At 47.2% G+C, this 24,973-nt stretch overlaps 2 protein-coding genes across 2 annotated transcripts in view; both read left to right on the top strand.

The window, feature by feature from the left end:
• The first annotated feature begins 635 nt into the window (after positions 1–635).
• Positions 636–12,702, top strand: LOC149460336 (uncharacterized). The gene is made up of 9 exons (XM_089679911.1): positions 636–741; positions 1,257–1,292; positions 5,337–6,731; positions 6,816–9,058; positions 9,209–9,662; positions 9,849–10,547; positions 11,019–11,205; positions 11,697–11,945; positions 12,243–12,702. The coding sequence occupies exons 1-9, from the start codon at positions 636–638 to the stop codon at positions 12,700–12,702; spliced, it is 5,829 nt and encodes a 1,942-aa protein (XP_089536037.1).
• A 257-nt stretch (positions 12,703–12,959) lies between these two features.
• LOC149460335 (uncharacterized) overlaps positions 12,960–24,973 on the top strand; it is a 39,858-nt gene continuing 27,844 nt past the window's right edge. The window contains exons 1-9 of the mRNA XM_089679910.1: positions 12,960–12,994; positions 13,137–13,246; positions 13,635–15,138; positions 15,333–15,508; positions 15,642–15,769; positions 15,990–16,006; positions 16,122–16,231; positions 16,440–16,757; positions 17,466–24,965. Coding sequence (XP_089536036.1) covers positions 12,960–12,994; positions 13,137–13,246; positions 13,635–15,138; positions 15,333–15,508; positions 15,642–15,769; positions 15,990–16,006; positions 16,122–16,231; positions 16,440–16,757; positions 17,466–24,965 — 9,898 coding nt within the window. The remainder of the gene's footprint in view (positions 12,995–13,136; positions 13,247–13,634; positions 15,139–15,332; positions 15,509–15,641; positions 15,770–15,989; positions 16,007–16,121; positions 16,232–16,439; positions 16,758–17,465; positions 24,966–24,973) is intronic.

Raw genomic sequence — 24,973 nt, 5'->3', positions numbered from 1 at the left:
ATTTTATCATTAAATTGATAATTTTACACTACTGCTGTACTATGGGATTTTATATGGGCATTGAGAGTTTATGAAGAGCGGGTGAAGAGAAAACAGAGTGAAGATTACACTGTGTATTGAAAATCATTTATCGCTGTATGCAGGGTAAGGTACATACCTGGAGGGGAAGGGAACAAGCTTGTTGATCTGTTTGCACATTGGAGGTGGATGGAGCATGGTCACATTCTTATTTAGATGCTGATTATAGTGATGAAGAGTTTATGCACATTCTCACCCTGTGAGGGTAAGAGTAATTAGTGTGGTTAGTGGTTGACACGATTCACATAGTGTTCTACATTTTGCTCGGGTGTATCACGTAATATATTTTTTGTGGAAATTACTACACTATATTCGTTTTTTTGCTTTGGAGATTGGAAGCAGTCGAATAGATGGTCAAGAAGAAAGAGAGAGGAGATCATATGATATACAACACATTCTGATTGATGAGATTCTGGTGAGAATTTATGAAGATCGGTGAAGGATAGTTGTGTGCTGTTTGTGTATATGAGATAGTGTAGACCCTGTCCCAATTGGCTCAAACCCAAACCCTGATTCAACAGTCCATTTGCAAGGTTCAAAAGACAGTAATTCAAGTCATGGAGGCTCATGTTGCTATGCAGAAGGCTATGTCAGAAATGGGACAAACTCAACTGAACAAGCTGAAGTTAGAAGCCGATTTGCTACCACGCACAGCCGAACCAGGTTTTGCACTCTCCTGTTTTACTAAATCAACCCAGTTATATCCTAGATGGAGATTAGAGAGACAAGAGGTTCCTTTATACTTTTGCTGCTGTACCTTCTAGATTGAGATAAAGGAGACAATGTGGTAATTTAATGGTTTTGGTTTGGGGAACATTCACACATAATTATGGCATCAATAACATCCCCCGTTTGTTATGTTGGTTTAAATTGATGGATAATTGGACATTTGTCTTTATGCAGCCTTATTAAAGTATGTACTATAACTATATATGCAACTAGAAGACACTTTATGGCACCTGCATTTATCAATCAGTACTGGTTTGTAAATTGCAAGCCCGGACAGATTTAATCATTAAAGCATAAAGCAAAAAACATTCAAAATGAGAGTGTAACAATCTTTTTTTATTCTTTAAACTGAAGGATATTAGAAATCTGTAACCATTTTCTGTGTGCCTGAAAATATTTTTTATCAAATTGTAATGCTACAAATCAAAAGCTAATGTTTATCTTTGCAGATTTAATACCTACTCCAGCACTGGTGACGGCTCAAGGTTTGTAAGAATACATACGTACAGTATGAAACTCAGCCATATCTGTTCTTTGTACACTTTCTGACATCTCCATTCTGCAGCTGACCGTCTGTACGACAGTATCCTTCCACTGCCATGCCCTGACCTGGCCACTACTGCGTACAATGACTCGTTGTCAGCTGCCTTAGACTCCTTAGCACCCCTAACCACACGTAGCATTAGACCCCGACCGCCTCAACCCTGGCAGAATGACCACACTAAAAATCTTAAACGACACAGTCGTGTGCTGGAGCAATTACGGCGCAAAACCAGATCGCCTCGCGTGTTCTCCCTCTACAAATCCGCCTTCCTCACCTACACCTCCTCCCTCCATGCCGCCAAACAAGCCTACTTCGTAACCCTCATGAACACCCTCTCCACCTGTCCTTGCCGGCTCTTCTCCACTTTCAACTCCCTACTCTCTCCCCCCACACCCAGTACCTCACTCACTGCACACGAGATTGCCAATCACTTCCACTCCAAAATAAGATCGACGCAATCTGTAAGGACATCGCCAATGCTCAACCTACCTTCCCATCTAGCCTCCCTCCCACCATAACCCCACCAGCTCTCCCCTCCTCTGACCTCACAACCGCCCTACCCCCCACCACACCTAACGTCCCGCACACTATAACCTCCCCAACACTCCGCTCCTTCAGCCTTGCTACCACTGAGGAGGTCACTAAGGTCTTCTCAAAAGCCCGCCTCACCACTTGCCCCCTTGACCCTGTTCCCACACAACTCCTCCGGTCACCCTCCTCCTCCATCCTACGCTCCCTCTCCCACATCTTCAATCTCTCTCTCTCTACTGGCACATTCCCCTCCCCCCTAAAGCACGCGCACATCACCCCCATACTCAAAAAACCCTCCCTGGACCCCACCAACCTGAACAACCTTAGACCCATCTCCCTGCTACCATTTACTTCCAAGCTCCTTAGTCTAGTTTAGTCTACAATCGCCTATGCGCACACCTCACTGACAACAACCTCCTCGATCCACTACAGTCTGGCTTCTGTCCCGTCAAAATCACTAATGACCTGCTAACCGCCAAAGCTAATGGCCACTACTCAGTCCTCTTACTCCTCGATATTTCAGCGGCCTTTGACACAGTCGACCACCCCCTCCTCCTTAACAAACTACACTCCCTCGGCATCAGAGACTCCGCTCTCTCCTGGCTCTCCTCCTATCTATCCCAATGCTCCTTCAGCGTTACCTATAACGCTACCACCTCCCCCTCTCTCCCCCTCTCTGTTGGGGTCCCCCAAGGCTCGGTCCTTGGGCCCCTTCTCTTCTCCATCTACACCTCCTCCCTCGGCAAACTGATACACTCCCACGGCTTCAACTATCACCTCTACGCCGATGACACGCAAATTTACCTCTCCACCCCTTGCCTCACCCCTTCAGTCTCCGCCCATATCACCCACCTACTGAACGACATATCAGACTGGATGTCGCTCCATTTCCTCAAATTAAACCTTTCCAAAACCGAGCACCAGATTTCCCCCCCAGTCCGTGCCCCCCTCCCCCCCCAAACTCTCCATCATGACCAACAACGCCACCATCAGTCCCACCCCACAAGCCAAAGTCCTAGGTGTCACTCTAGACTCAAACCTGTCCTTCCAACCCCATGTCCAATCGTTGGCAAACTCATGCAGGCTCCACCTCCGCAACATCTCCAAAATACGTTCGTTCCTAACCCCAGAAACTACTAAACTACTCGTTCACTTCGTTATCTCACGTCTGGACTACTGCAACTCCCTTCTCACCGGCCTACCTCATCGCAGACTATCCCCGCTTCAGTCTATCCTGAACTCAGCGGCCAGACTCATCCACCTTACCAACCGTTCCGCATCTGCCACCCCCCTCTGTCATTCCCTCCACTGGCTCCCGATTGCCCAACGCATTAAATTCAAACTACTAACACAGACATACAAAGCCATTCATAACGCTGCTTCAAACTACCTCACCGACCTGATACCCAAATACCACCCTACCTGTAATCTTCGCTCCTCACAAGACCTCCTACTTTCTAGCTCCCTGATCTCCACCTCCCACGCCCGACTGCAGGACTTCTCCAGGTCTTCCCCTATCCTCTGAAACTCACTACCCCAATCCATCAGACTGTCACCTACCCTCCTCACCTTTAGGCGCACCCTGAAAACCCATCTCTTTAGGGAAGCCTACCCCGCCCTCACCTAAAAGCCGATCTCCTCCTACCACTCCATCCCCCACTTCCTCCTGTACCACTATCCCCTCCGTCCTAGATTGTAAGCTCAAAAGAGCAGGACACTTGACCCCCTCGTGTATTGTATTGTTACTGTATTGTCTCATGTACTGTCCCCCACTATAATGTACAGCGCTGAGCAAACCTTTTAGCGCTATATAAATACAGTTGCAAGAAAAAGTATGTGAACCCCTTGGGATTACGTGGAGTTTTGCACGAATTGGGCATAAAATGTGCTCTGAACGTCATCTAGTTCACAACAATAGAAGAACACAGTCTGCTGAACATAATAGTAGACAAACATTAGATGTTGCCATGGTTTAATTGCACATAACATGTAAACATTCACAGTGCAGGGAGGAAAAAGTATGTGAACCTTTGGACTTAATAACTGGTTTACCCTCCTTTGGCAGCAATAATCTCAACCAAACGTTTCCTGTAGTTGCAGATCAGACCTGCACAACGATCTGGAGTCATTTTGGTAAATAATATAAAGTGCAGCGCTAAACCTACAATCCCTTATATAATAGTGAATATATATGAAAGTGCTAAAAAATCTGTGCAGAATATATATCTGTGCAATAAATGATATACAATACAGCACTAAACTCAAAATCCTCAATATAATAATAAATATATAAATATGTGCTAAAGAGTGCAAATAAATAATAAAGTGCAACGCGTGTATTCCCACCGGGAATATTAAAAGTGTTCAAAGTGATGACAATAAATAATAGAAAATCACTGCAAATATATATTCAAAATAAGTCCATATGAGAAATAGTGTCCAAACAAACAAAGAAACTCTCAATCTTCATGCATGTGATCACAAGTGTCCACACTGTGTGCATCCAAACAGTGGCTACAGTGGCCCCTCACCTCCTTGCATAGACCGCACAGGGTCAGCTTGCCTTAAGATAAAACACCACTCTGATGAATCACTGGATCCTCCCCAGATTCATATATTCTCTCAGCAGCCTCCTCCTCGGTTCATATATAGATAAAAACTCACATAGTGTAAAACTTAGATGACGTTCAGAGCACATTTTATGCCCAATTCATGCAAAACTCCACGTAATCCCAAGGGGTTCACATTCTTTTTCTTGCAACTGTACTGTATAATAATAATAATAATATTATTTTCCATGTTTCACATACCATAAGATATAATATGAACCAATTCCCAATGGTGAGACTTACAGGTGTGTGAACCTTATATGAATGGTCATCACTGACATTACCACCCATTGTGTTTTATTCTGCATAGTGCTGCAGAGAGAATACATGATTGGAGGAAGGGTCTGTCACATGACTTTGGTGGGTCATGTGACCAGGCTTAGTACACAAGTTTAAAGCACACTGCTGTAGTTTTTTACATATGTAGTGGTATGGCTGCAGTAAAGACAAGCTACATTATTATACATTGACCTTTTAGAGAATATAGTACATTTTCAGTCACGCTGAATACCCAGTCATGTACAAAATTTAAATAAAAGAAAAACAGATTTTTGCTTGCACCTCATTGCAGAGAATGCTGGATCACTGTATTCATTAAGTGAGTAATTATTGGCTAAATGAAAAGTCTTTACCCCCTTACAATAGAAAACCCCCTGTATGAGTTAGCAGATACACCTTTATTTATAGAACAATGAATAGGACATTTACAAAAAAAACTGTATCTTTCTGGTGCAGTAAATGCATTGGGAAGGTCACATTTACTGAATAATACATACGCTTTCAATGTGCACTGGTATATTCCCAATATATCAACTAATGCATTTTTTTGTTTATTTTTTTTGCAGCTTCAACTACAAAGGTGGCTTCAACTACTAAAGTAGTACCCCATACTACTGCAGTCCCAACTATTACAACAGTACCATCTACCACTGCAGCCCCAAAAACGACAGCAGCTGCAACTAAAACGGCAGCTTCAACTACTACAGAAGAACCCACCACTACTGCAGTGGAAACGACAAAAGCAGCACCAACTACAACAGCTACCCTAACAACTAGAGCAGAACCAACTACCACAATAAACCTAATTACTACAGCAGCATTAACTACCACTGCAGTCCCAACTACTACAGCAGAATTACTTACCACTGCAGCTCCAACAACTACAACAGCACCAATTACCTCTGTAGCCCAAACAACTACAACAGAACAAACTACCACTCCAGTACCAACAACTACTGCAGCTCCAACTACTACAATAGCACAAACTTCAACTGGGGCTACAACTACTACAACAGCAGCACCCGCTACTACTGCAGCCCCAACTACTACAGCTGTACCAGCTACAACTGAGGCTGCAACGACTACAACAGCACCCACTACTACTGCAGAACCAACTACTACAGCAGCAACAACTACCACAGCAGTTCCAACAACTACAGCTGCACCAACTACCACTCCAGTCCCAACAACTACAGCAGCTCCAACTACTACAATAGCACCAACTTCTACTGGGGCAGCAACTACTACAACAATGCCACCCACAACTACTGCATCCCCAACTACTACTGCAGCCCCAAATACCACAGCAGCTCCAACATCTACAGCTGCACCAACTACCTCTCCAGCCTCAACAACTACAGTAGCTTTACCTACAACTACTACAATTGCACCCACTAGTTCTGAAGCCCCAACTACTAAAGCAACACAAATTATCACTCTAGTCACAACAACTACAACAGCACCAACTACCACTGCAGTCCCAACAACTACAGCTGCACCAACTACCACTCCAGTCCTAACAACTACAGCAGCTCAAACTACTACAATAGCACAAACTTCAACTGGGGCTACAACTACTACAACAGCAGCACCGACTACTACTGCAGCGCCAACTACTACAGCTGTATCAGCTACAACTGAGGCTGCCACTACTACAACAGCACCCACTACTACTGCAGAACCAACTACTACAGGAGCAACAACTACCACTCCAGTCCAAACAACTACAGCAGCTCCAACTCCTATAATAGCACCAACTTCTACTGGGGCAGCAACAACTACAACATCACTCACTACTACTGCAGCCCCAACGACTACAGCAGCCCCAAATACCACAGCAGCTCCAACATCTACAGCTGCACCAACTACCACTCCAGTCTCAACAACTACAGTAGCTCCAACTACAACTACTACAATTGCACTCGCTAGTTCTGAAGCCACAACTAATACAGAAACACAAACTACCACTCTAGTCACAACAACTACAGCTGCACCAACTACCACTACAGTCCCAACAACTACAGCTGCACCAACTACCACTCCAGTCCCAACAACTACAGCAGCTCCAACTACTACAATAGCACCAACTTCTACTGGGGCAGCAATTACTACAACACCACCCACAACTACTGCAGCCCCAACTACTACTGCAGCCCCAAATACCACAGCAGCTCCAACATCTACAGCTGCACCAACTACCACTCCAGTCTCAACAACTACAGTAGCTCCAACTACAACTACTACAATTGCACCCACTAGTTCTGAAGCCCCAACTACTACAGCAACAACAACTATCATTCTAGTCACAACAACTACAGCAGCACCAACTACCACTGCAGTCCCAACAACTAAAGCAGCTCCAACTACTACAATAGCACAAACTTCAACTGGGGCTACAACTACTACAACAGCAGCACCCACTACTACTGCAGCATCAACTACTACAGCTGTACCAGCTACAACTGAGGCTGTAACTACTACAACAGCACCCACTACTACTGCAGAACCAACTACTACAGCAGCAACAACTACCACTACAGTCCCAACAACTACAGCTGCACCAACTACCACTCCAGTCCCAACAACTACAGCAGCTCCAACTACTACAATAGCACCAATTTCTACTGGGGCAGCAACTACTACAACACCACCCACTACTACTGCAGCCCCAACTACTACTGCAGCCCCAAATACCACAGCAGCTCCAACATCTACAGCTGCCCCAACTACCACTCCAGTCTCAACAACTACAGTAGCTCCAACTACAACTACTACAATTGCACCCACTAGTTCTGAAGCCCCAACTACTACAGAAAAACCAACTACCACTCTAGTCACAACAACTACAGCAGCACCAACTACCACTGAAGTCCCAACAACTACAGCTGCACCAACTACCACTCCAGTCCCAACAACAACAGCAGCTCCAACTACTACAATAGCACAAACTTCAACTGGGGCTACAACTACTACAACAGCAGCACCCACTACTACTGCAGCCCCAACTACTACAGCTGTACCAGCTACATCTGAGGCTGCAACTACTACAACAGCACCCACTACTACTGCAGAACCAACTACTACAGCAGCACCAACTACCACTGCAGTCCCAACAACTACAGTTGCACCAACTACCACTGCAGTCCCAACAACTACAGCTGCACCAACTACCACTCCAGTCCCAACAACTACAGCAGCTCCAACTACTACAATAGCACCAACTTCTACTGGGGCAGCAACTACTACAACACCACCCACAACTACTGCAGCCCCAACTACTACTGCAGCCCCAAATACCACAGCAGCTCCAACATCTACAGCTGCACCAACTACCACTCCAGTCTCAATAACTACAGTAGCTCCAACTACAACTACTACAATTGCACGCACTAGTTCTGAAGCCCCAACAACTACAGCAACAACAACAATCATTCTAGTCACAACAACTACAGCAGCACCAACTACCACTGCAGTCCCAACAACTACAGCAGCTCCAACTACTACAATAGCACCAACTTCTACTGGGGCAGCAACTACTACAACACCACCCACTACTACTGCAACCCCAACGACTACTGCAGCCCCAAATACCACAGCAGCTCCAACATCTACAGCTGCCCCAACTACTACAATAGCACAAACTTCAACTGTGGCTACAACTACTACAACAGCAGCACCCACTACTACTGCAGCCCCAACTACTACAGCTGTACCAGCTACATCTGAGGCTGCAACTACTACAACAGCAGCACCCACTACTACTGCAGCCCCAACTACTACAGCTGTACCAGCTACATCTGAGGCTGCAACTACTACAACAGCACCCACTACTACTGCAGAACCAACCACTACAGCAGCACCAACTACCACAGCAGCTCCAACATCTACAGCTGCCCCAACTACCACTCCAGTCTCAACAACTACAGTAGATCCAACTACAACTATTACAATTGCACCCACTAGTTCTGAAGCCCCAACTACTACAGAAACACAAACTACCACTCTAGTCACAACAACTACACCAGCACCAACTACCACTGAAGTCCCAACAACTACAGCTGCACCAACTACCACTCCAGTCCCAACAACTACAGCAGCTCCAACTACTACAATAGAACAAACTTCAACTGGGGCTACAACTACTACAACAGCAGCACCCACTACTACTGCAGCCCCAACTACTACAGCTGTACCAGCTACATCTGAGGCTGCAACTACTACAACAGCACCAACTACAACTGCAGTCCCAACAACTACAGCAGCACCAACTACCACTGCAGTCCCAACAACTACAGCTGCACCAACTACCACTCCAGTCCCAACAACTACAGCAGCTCAAACTACTACAATAGCACCAACTTCTACTGGGGCAGCAACTACTACAACACCACCCACAACTACTGCAGCCCCAACTACTACTGCAGCCCCAAATACCACAGCAGCTCCAACATCTACAGCTGCACCAACTACCACTCCAGTCTCAACAACTACAGTAGCTTTACCTACAACTACTACAATTGCACCCACTAGTTCTGAAGCCCCAACTACTACAGCAACAACAACTATCATTCTAGTCACAACAACTACAGCAGCACCAACTACCACTGCAGTCCCAACAACTACAGCAGCTCCAACTACTACAATAGCACAAACTTCAACTGGGGCTAAAACTACTACAACAGAAGCACCCACTACTACTGCAGCATCAACTACTACAGCTGTACCAGCTACAACTGAGGCTGTAACTACTACAACAGCACCCACTACTACTGAAGAACCAACTACTACAGCAGCAACAACTACCACTACAGTCCCAACAACTACAGCTGCACCAACTACCGCTCCAGTCCCAACAACTACAGCAACTCCAACTACTACAATAGCACCAACTTCTACTGGGGCAGCAAATACTACAACACCACCCACAACTACTGCAGCCCCAACTACTACTGCAGCCCCAAATACCACAGCAGCTCCAACATCGACAGCTGCACCAACTACCACTCCTGTCTCAACTACTACAGTAGCTCCAACTACAACTACTACAATTGCACTCACTAGTTCTGAAGCCCCAACTACTACAGAAACACCAACTACCACTCTAGTCACAACAACTACAGCAGCACCAACTACCACTGAAGTCCAAACAACTACAGCTGCACCAACTACCACTCCAGTCCCAACAACTACAGCAGCTCCAACTACTACAATAGCACAAACTTCAACAGGGGCTACAACTACTACAACAGCAGCACCCACTACTACTGCAGCCCCAACTACTACAGCAGCAACAACTACCACTACAGTCCCAACAACTACAGCTGCTCCAACTGCTACAATAGCACCAACTTCTACTGGGGCAGCAACTACTACAACACCACCCACTACTACTGCAGCCCCAACTACTACTGCAGCCCCAAATACCACACCAGTTCAGACATCTACAGCTGCCCCAACTACCACTCCAGTCTCAACAACTACAGTAGCTCCAACTACAACTACTACAATTGCACTCACTAGTTCTAAAGCCCCAACTACTACAGAAACACCAACTACCACTCTAGTCACAACAACTACAGCAGCTCCAACTACTACAATAGCACAAACTTCTACTGGGGCAGCAACTACTACAAAACCACCCACTACTACTGCAGCCCCAACTACTACTGCAGCCCCAAATACCACAGCAGCTCCAACATCTACAGCTGCCCCAACTACCACTCCAGTCTCAACAACTACAGTAGCTCCAACTACAACTATTACAATTGCACTCACTAGTTCTGAAGCTCCAACTACAACAGCAACACCAACTACCACTCTAGTCACAACAACTACAGCTGCACCAACTACCACTCCAGTCCCAACAACTACAGCAGCTCCAACTACTACAATAGCACAAACTTCAACTGGGGCTACAACTACTACAACAGCAGCAGCACCCCCTACTACTGCAGCCCCAACTACTACAGCTGTACCAGCTACATCTGAGGCTGCAACTACAACAGCACCCACTACTACTGCAGAACCAACTACTACAGCAGCACCAACTACCACTGCAGTTCCAACAACTACAGCTGCACCAACTACCACTCCAGTCCCAACAACTACAGCAGCTCCAACTACTACAATAGCACAAACATCAACTGGGGCTACAACTACTATAACAGCAGCACCCACTACTACTGCAGCCCCAACTACTACAGCTGTACCAGCTACAACTACTACAACAGCACCCACTACTACTGCAGAACAAACTACTACAGCAGCACCAACTACCACTACAGTCCCAACAGCTACAGCTGCCCCAACTACCACTCCAGTCTCAACAACTACAGCAGCTCCAACTACAACTACTACAATTGCACTCACTAGTTCTGAAGCCCCAACTACTACAGAAACACCAACTACCACTCTAGTCACAACAACTACAGCAGCGCCAACTACCACTGAAGTCCCAACAACTACAGCTGCACCAACTACCACTCCAGTCCCAACAACTACAGCAGCTCCAACTACTACAATAGCACACACTTCAACTGGGGCTAGAACTACTACAACAGTAGCACCCACTACTACTGCAGCCCCAACTACTACAGCTGTACCCGCTACATCTGAGGCTGCAACTACTACAACAGCACCCACTACTACTGCAGAACCAACTACTACAGCAGCACCAACTACCACTGCAGTCCCAACAACTACAGCTGCACCAACTACCACTGTAATCCCAACAACTACAGCTGCACCAACTACCACTCCAGTCCCAACAACTACAGCAGCTCAAACTACTACAATAGCACAAACTTCAACTGGGGCTAAAACTACTATAACAGCAGCACCGACTACTACTGTAGCCCCAACTACTACAGCAGTACCAGCTACAACTGAGGCTGCAACTACTACAACAGCACCCACTACTACTGCAGAACAAACAACTACAGCAGCAACAACTACTACTCCAGTCCCAACAACTACAGCAGCTCCAACTACTACAATAGCACCAACTTCTACTGGGGCAGCAACTACTACAACACCACCCACTACTACTGCAGCCCCAACTACTACTGCAGCCCCAAATACCACAGCAGCTCCAACATCTACAGCTGCCCCAACTACCTCTCCAGTCTCAACAACTACAGTAGCTCCAACTACAACTATTACAATTGCACTCACTAGTTCTGAAGCCCCAACTACTACAGCAACACCAACTACCACTCTAGTAACAACAACTACAGCAGCAACAACTACCACTCCAGTCCCAACAACAACAGCAGCTCCAACTACTACAATAGCACAAACTTCAACTGGGGCTACAACTACTACAACAGCAGCACCCACTACTACTGCAGCCCCAACTACTACAGCTGTACCAGCTACATCTGAGGCTGCAACTACTACAACAGCACCCACTACTACTGCAGAACCAACTACTAAAGCAGCACAAACTACCACTGCAATCCCAACAACTACAGCTACACCAACTACCACTCCAGTCCCAACAACTACAACAGCTCCAACTACTACAATAGCACAAACTTCAACTGGGGCTACAACTACTATAACAGCAGCACCCACTACTACTGCAGCCCCAACTACTACAGCTGTACCAGCTACAACTACTACAACAGCACCCACTACTACAGCAGAACCAACTACTACAGCAGCAACAACTACCACTACAGTCCCAACAGCTACAGCTGCACCAACTACCACTCAAGTCCCAACAACTACAGCAGCTCCAACTACTACAATAGCACCAACTTCTACTGGGGCAGCAACTACTACAACACCACCCACTACTATTGCAGCCCCAAATACTACTGCAGCCCCAAATACCACAGCAGCTCCAAAATCTACAGCTGCACCAACTACCACTCCAGTCTCACCAACTACAGTAGCTCCAACTACAACTACTACAATTGCACCCACTAGTTCTGAAGCCCCAACTACTACAGCAACACCAACTACCACTCTAGTCACAACAACTACAGCAGCAACAACTACCACTGCAGTACCAACAACTACAGCTGCACCAACTACCACTCCAGTCCCAACAACTACAGCAGCTCCAACTACTACAATAGCACCAACATCTACAGGGGCAGCAACTACTACAACACCACCCACTACTACTGCAGCCCCAACTACTACTGCAGCCCCAAATACCACAACAGCTCCAACATCTAAAGATGCACCAACTACCACTCCAGTCTCAACTACTACAGTAGCTCCAACTACTACAATTGCACCCACTAGTTCTGAAGCCCCAACTACTACAGCAACACCAACTACCACTCTAGTCACAACTACAGCAGCAACTACCACTGAAGTCCCAACAACTACAGCTGCACCAACTACCACTCCAGTCCCAACAACTACAGCAGCTCCAACTACTACAATAGCACAAACTTCAACTGGGGCTACAACTACTACAACAGCAGCACCCACTACTACTGCAGCCCCAACTACTACAGCTGTACCAGCTACATCTGAGGCTGCAACTACTACAACAGCACCCACTACTACTGCAGAACCAACTACTACAGCAGCACAAACTACCACTGCAATCCCAACAACTATAGCTGCACCAACTACCACTGCAGTCCCAACAACTACAGCTGCACCAACTACCACTCCAGTCCCAACAACTACAGCAGCTCCAACTACTACAATAGCACAAACTTCAACTGGGGCTACAACTACTACAAAAGCAGCACTCACTACTACTGCAGCCCCAACTACTACAGCTGTACCAGCTATAACTACTACAACAGCACCCACTACTACTGCAGAACCAACTACTACAGCAGCAACAACTACCACTACAGTCCCAACAACTACAGCTGCACCAACTACCACTCCAGTCCCAACAACTACAGCAGCTCCAACTACTACAATAGCACCAACTTCTACTGGGGCAGCAACTACTACAACACCACGCACTACTACTGCAGCCCCAACTACTACTGCAGCCCCAAATGCCAAAGCAGATCCAACATCTACAGCTGCACCAACTACCACTCCAGTCTCAACAACTACAGTAGCTCCAACTACAACTACTACAAGTGCACCCACTAGTTCTGAAGCCCCAACTACTACAGCAACACCAACTACCACTCTAGTCACAACAACTACAGCAGCAACAACTACCACTGCAGTCCAAACATCTACAGCTGCACCAACTACCACTGCAGTCCCAACAACTACAGCTGCACCAACTACCACTGCAGTCCCAACAACTACAGCAGCACCAATTACCACTGCAGCCCCAACAACTACAGCTGCACCAACTACCACTCCAGTCCCAACAACTACAGCTACACCAACTACTACAATAGCACAAACTTCAACTGGGGCTACAACTACTGCAACAGCAGCACCCTCTACTACTGTACCCGCAACTACTACAGCTGTACCAGCTACAACTGAGGCTGCAACTACTACTGCAGAACCAACTACTACAGCAGCAACAATTACCACAGCAGTTCCAACAACTACAGCTGCACCAACTACCACTCCAGTCCCAACAACTAAAGCAGCTCCAACTACTACAATAGCACCAACTTCTACTGGGGCAGCAACTACTACAACACCACCCACAACTACTGCAGCCCCAACTACTATTGCAGCCCCAAATACCACAGCAGCTCCAACATCTACAGCTGCACAAACTACCACTCCAGTCTCAACAACTACAGTAGCTCCATCTACAACCACTACAATTGCACCCACTAGTTCTGAAGCCCCAACTACTACAGCAACACCAACTACCACTCTAGTCACAACTACAGCAGCACCAACTACCACTGCAGAACCAACAACTACAGCTGCACACACTAACACTCCAGTTATAACAACTACAGCAGCTCCAACTACTACAATAGCACAAACTTCAACTGGGGCTACAACTACTACAACAGCAGCACCCACTATTACTGTAGCCGCAACTACTACAGCTGTACCAGCTACAACTGAGGCTGCAACTACTACTGCAGAACCAACTACTACAACAGCAACAATTACCACAGCAGTTCCAACAACTACAGCTGCACCAACTACCACTCCAGTCCCAACAACTACAGCAACTCCAACTACTACAATAGCACCAACTTCTACTGGAGCAGCAACTACTACAACACCACCCACAACTACTGCAGCCCCAACTACTACTGCAGCCCCAAATACCACAGCAGCTCCAACATCGACAGCTGCACCAACTACCACTCCAGTCTCAACAACTACAGTAGCTCCAACTACAACTACTACAATTGCACCCACTAGTTCTGACGCCCCAACTACTACAGCTGCACCAACTACCACTCCAATCCCAACAACTACAGCAGCTCCAACTACTACAATAGCACAAATGTCAACTGGGGCTACAACTACTACAACAGCAGCACCCACTACTACTGCTGCATCAACTACTACAGCTGTACCAGCTACAACTGAGGCTGCAACTACTACAACAGCACTCACTACTACTGCAGAACCAACTACTACAGCAGCAACAACTACCACTACAGTCCCAACAACTACAGCTGCACCAACTACCACTCCAGTCCCAACAACTACAGCAGCTCCAACTACTACAATAGCACCAACTTCTACTGGGGCAGCAACTACTACAACACCACCCACTACTACTGCAGCCCCAACTACTACTGCAGCCCCAAATACCACAGCAGCTCCAACATCTACAGCTGCACCAACTACCACTCCAGTCTCACCAACTACAGTAGCTCCAACTACAACTACTACAATTGCGATCACTAGTTCTGAAGCCCCAACTACTACAGAAACACCAACAACCACTATAGTCACAACAACTACAGCAGCACCAACTACCACTGAAGTCCCAACAACTACAGCTGCACCAACTACCACTCCAGTCCCAAAAACTAAAGCAGCTCAAACTACTACAATAGCACAAACTTCAACTGGGGCTACTACTACAACAGCTGCACCCACTACTACTGCAGCCCCAACTACTACAGCTGTACCAGCTACATCTGAGGCTGCAACTACTACAACAGCACCCACTACTACTGCAGAACCAACTACTACAGCAGCACCAACTACCACTGAAGTCCCAACAACTACAGCTGCACCAACTACCACTCCAGTCCCAACAACTACAGCAGCTCCAACTACTACAATAGCACAAACTTCAACTGGGGCTACAACTACTATAACAGCAGCACCCACTACTACTGCAGCCCCAACTACTACAGCTGTACCAGCTACAATTACTACAACAGCACCCACTACTACTGCAGAACCAACTACTACAGCAGCACCAACTACCACTGCAGTTCCAACAACTACAGCTGCACCAACTACCACTCCAGTCCCAACAACTACAGCAGCTCCAACTACTACAATAGCACAAACTTCAACTGGGGCTACAACTACTATAACAGCAGCACCCACTACTACTGCAGCCCCAACTACTACAGCTGTACCAGCTACAATTACTACAACAGCACCCACTACTACTGCAGAACCAACTACTACAGCAGCACCAACTACCACTGCAGTTCCAACAACTACAGCTGCACCAACTACCACTCCAATCCCAACAACTACAGCAGCTCCAACTACTACAATAGCACAAACTTCAACTGGGGCTACAACTACTATAACAGCAGCACCCACTTCTACTGCAGCCCCAACTACTACAGCTGTACCAGCTACAACTACTACAACAGCACCCACTACTACAGCAGAACCAATTACTACAGCAGCAACAACTACCACTACAGTCCCAACAGCTACAGCTGCACCAACTACCACTCAAGTCCCAACAACTACAGCAGCTCCAACTACTATAATAGCACCAACTTCTACTGGGGCAGCAACTACTACAACACCACCCACTACTATTGCAGCCCCAACTACTACTGCAGCCCCAAATACCACAGCAGCTCTAAAATCTACAGCTGCACCAACTACCACTCCAGTCTCAACAACTACAGTAGCTCCAAGTACAACTACTACAATTGCACCCACTAGTTCTGAAGCCCCAACTACTACAGCAACACCAACTACCACTCTAGTCACAACAACTACAGCAGCAACAACTACCACTGCAGTCCCAACAACTACAGCTGCACCAACTACCACTCCAGTCCCAACAACTACAGCAGCTCCAACTACTACAATAGCACCAACATCTACTGGGGCAGCAACTACTACAACACCACCCACTACTACTGCAGCCCCAACTACTACTGCAGCCCCAAATACTACAGCAGCTCCAACATCTACAGCTGCACCAACTACCACTCCAGTCTCAACAACTACAGTAGCTCCAAGTACAACTACTACAATTGCACCCACTAGTTCTGAAGCCCCAACTACTACAGAAACACCAACTACCACTTTAGTCACAACAAGTACAGCAGCAACAACTACCACTGAAGTCCCAACAACTACAGCTGCACCAACTACCACTCCAGCCCCAACAACTAAAGCAGCTCCAACTACTACAATAGCACAAACTTCAACTGGGGCTACTACTACAACAGCAGCACCCACTACTACTGCAGCCCCAACTACTACAGCTGTACCAGCTACATCTGAGGCTGCAACTACTACAACAGCACCCACTACTACTGCAGAACCAACTACTACAGCAGCACCAACTACCACTGCAGTCCCAACAACTACAGCTGCACCAACTACCACTGCAGTCCCAACAACTACAGCTGCACCAACTCACACTCCAGTCCCAACAACTACAGCAGCTCCAACTACTACAATAGCACAAACTTCAATTGGGGCTACAACTACTACAACAGCAGCACCCACTACTACTGCAGCCCCAACTAGTACAGCTGTACCAGCAACAACTACTACAACAGCACCCACTACTACTGCAGAACCAACAACTAAAGCTGCACCAACTACCACTCAAGTCCCAATAACTACAGCAGCTCCAACTACTACAATAGCACCAACTTCTACTGGGGCAGCAACTACTACAACACCACCCACTACTACTGTAGCCCCAAATACCACAGCAGCTCCAAAATCTACAGCTGTACCAACTACAACTCCAGTCTCAACAACTACAGTAGCTCCAACTACAACTACTACAATTGCACCCATTAGTTCTGAAGCCCCAACTACTGCAGCAACACCAACTACCACTCTAGTCACAACAACTACAGCAGCAACAACTACCACTGCAGTCCCAACAACTAAAGCTGCACCAACTACCACTCCAGTCCCAACAACTACAGCAGTTCCAACTACTACAATTGAACCCACTAGTTCTGAAGCCCCAACTACTACAGCAGCACCAACTACCACTCCAGTCCCAACAACTACAGCAGCTCCAACTACTACAATAGCACCAACTTCTACTGGGGCAGCAACTACTACAACACCACCCTCTACTACTGCAGCCCCAACTACTACTGCAGCCCCAAATACCACAGCAGCCCCAACATCTACAGCTGCACCAACTACCACTACAGTCTCAACAACTACAGTAGCTCCAACTACAACTGGGGCTTCAACTACTACAAAAGCAGCCACTAGTTCTGAAGCCCCAACTACTAGAGCAACAACTACCACTGCAGTCCCAACAACTACAGCTGCACCAACTACCACTCCAGTCCCAACAACTAATGTAGCTCTAATTACAACTTGGGATTCAACTACTACAATAGCACCCACTACTACTGCAGCCCCAACTACTACAGCAACACCAGCTACCACTCTAGTCCCAACAAATACAGCAGAATCAACTACCACTCCAGTCCCAACAACTACAGTAGCTCCAAGTCTAACTGGGGCTCCAACTACTACAAAAGTACCCACTAGTTCTAAAGCCCCAACAACTACAGCTGCACCAACTACCACTCTAGTCCCAACAACTACAGCTGCACCAACTACCACAGCAGCTTTAACAACTGCAGCAGCACCAACTACCACTCTAGTCCCAACAACTACAGCTGCACCAACTACCACAGCAGCTTTAACAACTACAGCAGCACCAACTGCCAATGCAGTTCCAACAACTACAGCAGAATCAACTACCTCTCCAGTCCCAACAACTGCAGTAGCTCAAACTACAACTGGGCCTCCAACTACTACAATAGCACCCACTAGTACTGCAGCCCCAACAACTACAGCAGTTCCAACAACTACAGCTGCAACAACTACCACTCCAGCCCCAACTACTACAGCAACACCAACTACCACTCTAGTCACAACAACTACAGCAGCACCTACTACCACTTCAGTCCCAACAACTACAGCTGCACCAACTACCACAGCAACCCTAAAAACTACAACAGCACCAACTACCACTGCAGTTCCAACAACTACAGCTGCACAAACTACCTCTCCAGTCCCAACAACTACAGTACCTCCAACTACAACTGGGGCTTCAACTACTACAATAGCACCCACTAGTACTGCAGCCCCAACAACTACAGCTGCACCAACTACCTCTCCAGTCCCAACAACTACAGCAGAATCAACTACCACTCCAGTCCCAACAACTACAGTAGCTCCAACTACAACTGGTCCTCCAACTTCTACAATAGCACCCACTAGTACTGCAGCCCCAACAACTACAGTGGCACCAAAAATCACAGCAGTTCCAACAACTACAGCAGAATCAACAATCACTCCAGTCCCAACAACTACAGCAGCTCCAACTACTACAATAGCACCAACTTCTACTAGGGCAGCAACTACTGTAACATCCCCCACTGCTACTGCAGCCCCAACTACCACAGCAGCTTCAACAACTACAGCTGCACCAACCTCCACTCCAGTCTCAACAACTACAGTTGCTCCAACTACAACTAGGGCTCCAACTTCTACAATAGCACCCACTAGTACTGCAGGCCCAACAACTGCAGTGGCACCAACTACCACAGCAGTTCCAAAAACTGCAGCTGTACCAACTACCACTCCAGCCACAACAACTACAGCAGCACCAACTTCCATTGCAGTCCCAACAACTACAGCTGCACCACCTACGACCGCTACCCTAACAACTACAGCAGCACGAACTACCACTGCAGTTCCAACAACTACAGCTGCAGCAACTATTACTCCAGTCCGATCAACTACAGCAGCTCCAGTTACTACAATAGCACCAGCGTCTACTGGGGCTGCAACTTCTACAACAGCACCCACTACTACTGCAGCCCCAATTACCACAGCAGCTCCAACAACTACAGCTGCATCAACTACTACTCCAGTCCCAACAACTACAGTAGCTCCAAGTACAAATGGGGCTCCGATTACTACAATAGCACCCACTAGTACTGCAGCCCCAACTACTACAGCAACACCAACTACCACTGCAATCCTAACAACTACAGCTGCACCAACTACCACAGCAGCCCTAATAACTACAGCAACACCAACGACCACTTTAGTCCCAACTACTACAGCAGAATCAACTACCACAGCAGCCCCAACATCTTCAGAAACACCAACTACCACAGCTGCCGTAACAACTACAGCAGTACCAACTACCACTGCCATCCCAAGAACTATAGAAGCTCCAACTACCACAGCAGCCCCAACAACTACAGCTACACCAACTACCACAACTGTCTCAACAACTACAGCAGGTCCTACTACAACTACTACAATTGCACCCACTAGTACTGCAGCCTCATCTACTATAGCAGCACCAACGACCACTATAGTCCCAACTACTACAGCAGAATCAACTACCATTGCAGAACCAACTACTACAGCAACCCTAACATCTACAGCAGCACCAACTACAACTGGGGCTCCAATTATTTCAATAGCACCCACTACTACTGCAGCCCCTACAACTACCACAGCAGTTCCAACAACTACAGCTGCACCAACTACCACTCCATTCCCAACAACTTCAGTAGCTCCATCCACAACTGGGGCTCCAACTACTACAATAGCACCCACTAGTACTGCAGCCCCAACTACTACAGCTGCACCAACTACAACTGGGGTTGCAACAACTACAACAGCACCCACTACTACTGCAACCCCAATAACTACAGCAACACCAACTACCACAGCAGTTCCAACAACTACAGTAGCTCCAACTACAACTGGGGCTCAAACTACTCTAATATCTACCACTACTACTGCAGCCCCAACTACTACAGCAACAACAATTGCCTCTCTAGTCCCAACTACTACAGCAGAATCAACAACCACTCCAGTCCCAACATCTACAGTAGCTCCAACTACAACTGGGACTCCAACTACTACAGCTGCACCAACTACAACTCCAGTCCCAACAACTACAGCAGCTCCAACTACTACAATAGCACCAACTTCTACTGGGGCAGCAACTATTGCAACAGCACCCACTACTACTGCAGCCCCTACAACCACAGCAGCTCCAACAACTACAGCTGCACAAACTACCTCTCCAGTCCCAACAACTACAGCAGCTCCTACTACAACTGCTACAATAGCACCCACTAGTACTGCACCCTCATCTACTACAGCAGCAACAACAACCACTATAGTCACAACTACTATGGCAGAATCAACTACCACTGCAGAAACAACTATCACAACAGCCCTAATATCTACAGCAGCACCAACTGCAACTGGGTATGCAACTACTACAACAGCACACACTACTACTGCAGCCCCAACTACTACAGCAGCACCAACTACCACTGCAGCCCCAACAACTACAGCTGCACCAATTACCACTCCAGTCCCAACAACTATGGCAGCTACATCCACAAGTGGGGCTCCAACTAGTACAACAGCATCCACTAGTACTGAAGCCCCAACTACTACAGCAAAACCAACTACAACTGGACCTGCAACTACTACAACAGCACCCACTACTACTGCAGCCCCCACTACTACAGTAGCACCAAGCACCGCAGCAGCTCCAACAACTACAGCTGCACCAACTACAGTCCCATCAACTACAGTAGCTCCAAGTACAACTAAGGCTCCAACTACTACAGTAGCACCCACTAGTACTGCAGCCCCAACTACTACAGCAGCACCAACAACCACTATAGTCCTAACTACTACAGCAGAATCAACTACCACTGAAGCACCAACTACCACAGCAGACCTAACATCTACGGCAGCCCCAACTATAATAGCACCCACTACTACTGCAGCCCCATCTACTACAGCAGCACCAACTACCACAGAAGCTCCAACAACTACAGCTGTACCAACTACCACTCCAGTCCCAACAACTACAGTAGCTCCAAGTACAACTGGGGCTCCAACTAATACAATAGCACCCACTATTACTGTAACCCCGACTACTACAGCAGCACCAACTACCACAGCAGCCCTAACAACTACAACAGCACCAACTACCACTGCAGTTCCAACAACTACAGCTGCACCAACTACCCTAACAGCTCTAACTACTACAGCAGCAAAAATGACCACTATAGTCCCAACTACTACAGCAGAATCAAGTACCACTGCAGCCACAACATCTTCAAAAACACTAACCACCACAGCTGCCCTAACAACTACAGCAGTACCAACTACCACTTCAGTCCCAACAACTTCAGAAGAGTCAACTACCACAACAGCCCCAACAACTACACCAACTACCACAACAGCCCCAACAACTACAGCTACACCAACTACCACAACAGCCCCTACAATTACAGCTACACCAACTACCACTCCAGTCCCAACAACTACAGCAGCTCCTACTATAACTACTACAATAGCACCCACTAGTACTGCAGCCCCAACTACTACAGCAGCACCAACTACCACTATAGTCCCAGCTACAACAGCAGGATCAACAACCACTGCAGCACTAACTACCACAACAGTCATAGCATCTACAGCAGCATCAACTACAACTGGGGATGCAACTACTACAATAGCCCCCATTAGTACTGCAGCCCCATCTACTACAATGGAACCTACTACCACAGCAGTTTCAACAACTAGAGCTGCACCAACTACCACTTTAGTCCAAACTACTACAGTAGCTCCAAGTACAACTGGAGCTCCAACTACTACAATAGCACCCAATAGTACTGCAGCACCAACTACTATGGCAGCACCAACTACCACAGCAGCCCTAGCAACTACAGCATCACCAACTACCACTGCAGCCCCAACAACTACAGCTGCACCAACTACCACAGCAGCCCTAACTACTACAGCGGCACCAACGAGCATTATAGTCCCAACTACTACAGCAGAATCAACTACCACTGCAGCACCAACATCTTCAGAGACACCAACTACCACAGCTGTTCTAACAACTACAGCAGTACCAACTACCACTCCAGTCCCAACAACTACAGCAGCTCCTACTACAGCTGGGTCTCCAACTATTACAATAGCACCCACTACTACTGCAATCCCAACAACTACAGCTGCAACTACAACTGGGGCTCCAACTACTACTGCTGTCTTTACTACAGCAGCACCAACTACCACAATAGCCCCAACAATTACAGTAGCACCAACTACCACTGCAGTCCCAACTACAGCAGCTCCAACTACAGCTGGGGCTCCAACTACTGCAGTAGAACCGACTACTACTGCAGTCCCAAAAACTACATCAGCACTAACTAACACAGTTGCCCTAACAACTACAGCAGCACCAGCTACCACTGCAGCCCCAACAACTACACCTGGGGCTCCAACTACTACAATAGCACCCACTACTTCTGCAGTTCCCACTACTTCAGCAGCACCAACTACCACTGCGGTCCCAACAACTAAAGCAGATGCAACTACAACTACATCTGCTGCTCCATCCACTACAGCAGCACCAACTACCACTCCAGTCCCAACAACTACTGCAGCTCCATCTACAACTGTGGCTCCAATTACTACAATAGCACCCACTAGTACTGCAGCCCCAATTACTACAGCACCACAAATTACAACTGCAGCACCAACTACTACAGCAACATCAACTTCCACTGCAGTCCCAACTACTATAGTAGCTCAAACTACTACAGCAGTTCCAACTAGTACGGCAGAATCAGCTACCACTGCACTTCCAACTACTACATTAGCATCCACTAATACTTCAGTCCGAAGTACTACAGCAGCACCAACTACCACAGCAGCCTTAACAACTACAGCAGCACCAACTACCACTGCAGTCCCAACAACTACAGGAGCTCTAACTACAACTGAAGCTCCAACTTCTACAGTAGCACAAACCTCTACAGCAACTACAGCAGAAAAAACAACTGCAGCAGCCCTAATTTCTACAGTGGCACCCACAACATCTGCAGCTCCAACTACTACAGCAGCCCCAACTACTACAGCAGAATCAACTACCACTGTAGTCCTAACAACTACAGCAGAACCAACTACAACTGTGGCTTCAACATCTACAGCAACACCAACTACCACTGCAATCCCAGCAACTACAGCAACTACAACTGTGTCTCCAACATCAACAGCAATACAATCTACCACTGCAGTTCCAACAACTACAGAAGAGCCAACTACAACTGGAGCTTCAGCATCCACAGCAACACCAACTACTGCAATCCAAGCAACTACATCAACACCAACTACCACAGCAGCCCTAACTACTGCAATGGCACCACTTAGCCCTAAAGCCCAAAAAACTACAGCAGCATCCAGTACCACCACAGTCCCAACAACTACAGAATCTCCGGCTCCAACTATTACAGCAGCTCCCGCTAGTACTGCAGCCCTAAAAACTACAGCAGCAACATCCACCTCTGCTGTTTCAGCAACTACAGAATCTCCATCTACAACTGGGGCTCCAACATCTACAGCAGTACCAACTACCACTACAATCCCAACAAATACAACACCACCTACTACCACAACAGCCCTAAGTACTACAGCAGCAACATCCACCACTGCAGCCCCAGCAACTACATCAGCTCCAACTACCACTGCAGTCCAAACAACTACAACTGCAGCTCCAACTACTACTGGAGAACCAGCAACTACATCATTAACAACTACAGCAGCCCCAACTAGCACAAAAGCATCAAAAACTACAACAGCCCCAACCACAAAGGCATCAACCACTACAGCAATCCCAATTCCCACAGCAGCCCAAATTAATACAGCAATCCCAAATATTTCTGGATCCCTAACTACTACAGCTGCTCCAACAACTACAGGAGTCCCTTTTGTAGTACCACCAAGCACAGCAGTCTCAACTACAGCATCCACGTCAGTGTCCTCGAATACAGCTACAGGCACAGGTACTAAT

Source organism: Staurois parvus, unplaced genomic scaffold (assembly GCF_062004578.1).
Source record: "Staurois parvus isolate SC_StPar_1 unplaced genomic scaffold, SC_StPar_1.0 ptg000232l, whole genome shotgun sequence".
Classification (NCBI taxonomy): Eukaryota; Metazoa; Chordata; class Amphibia; order Anura; family Ranidae; genus Staurois; species Staurois parvus.
This window is presented reverse-complemented; position numbering and strand designations above follow the sequence as displayed.

Coding starts and splice junctions, on each gene's coding strand:
- LOC149460336 (XM_089679911.1), top strand. CDS start 636: ATGGAGGCTCATGTTGCTATGCAGAAGGCTATGTCAGAAATGGGACAA. Junction 10,548..11,018: donor TATTACAATTGCACTCACTA/GTTCTGAAGCTC, acceptor CTACTACTGCAG/AACAAACTACTACAGCAGCA. Junction 11,206..11,696: donor GTCACAACAACTACAGCAGC/GCCAACTACCAC, acceptor CTACTACTGCAG/AACAAACAACTACAGCAGCA.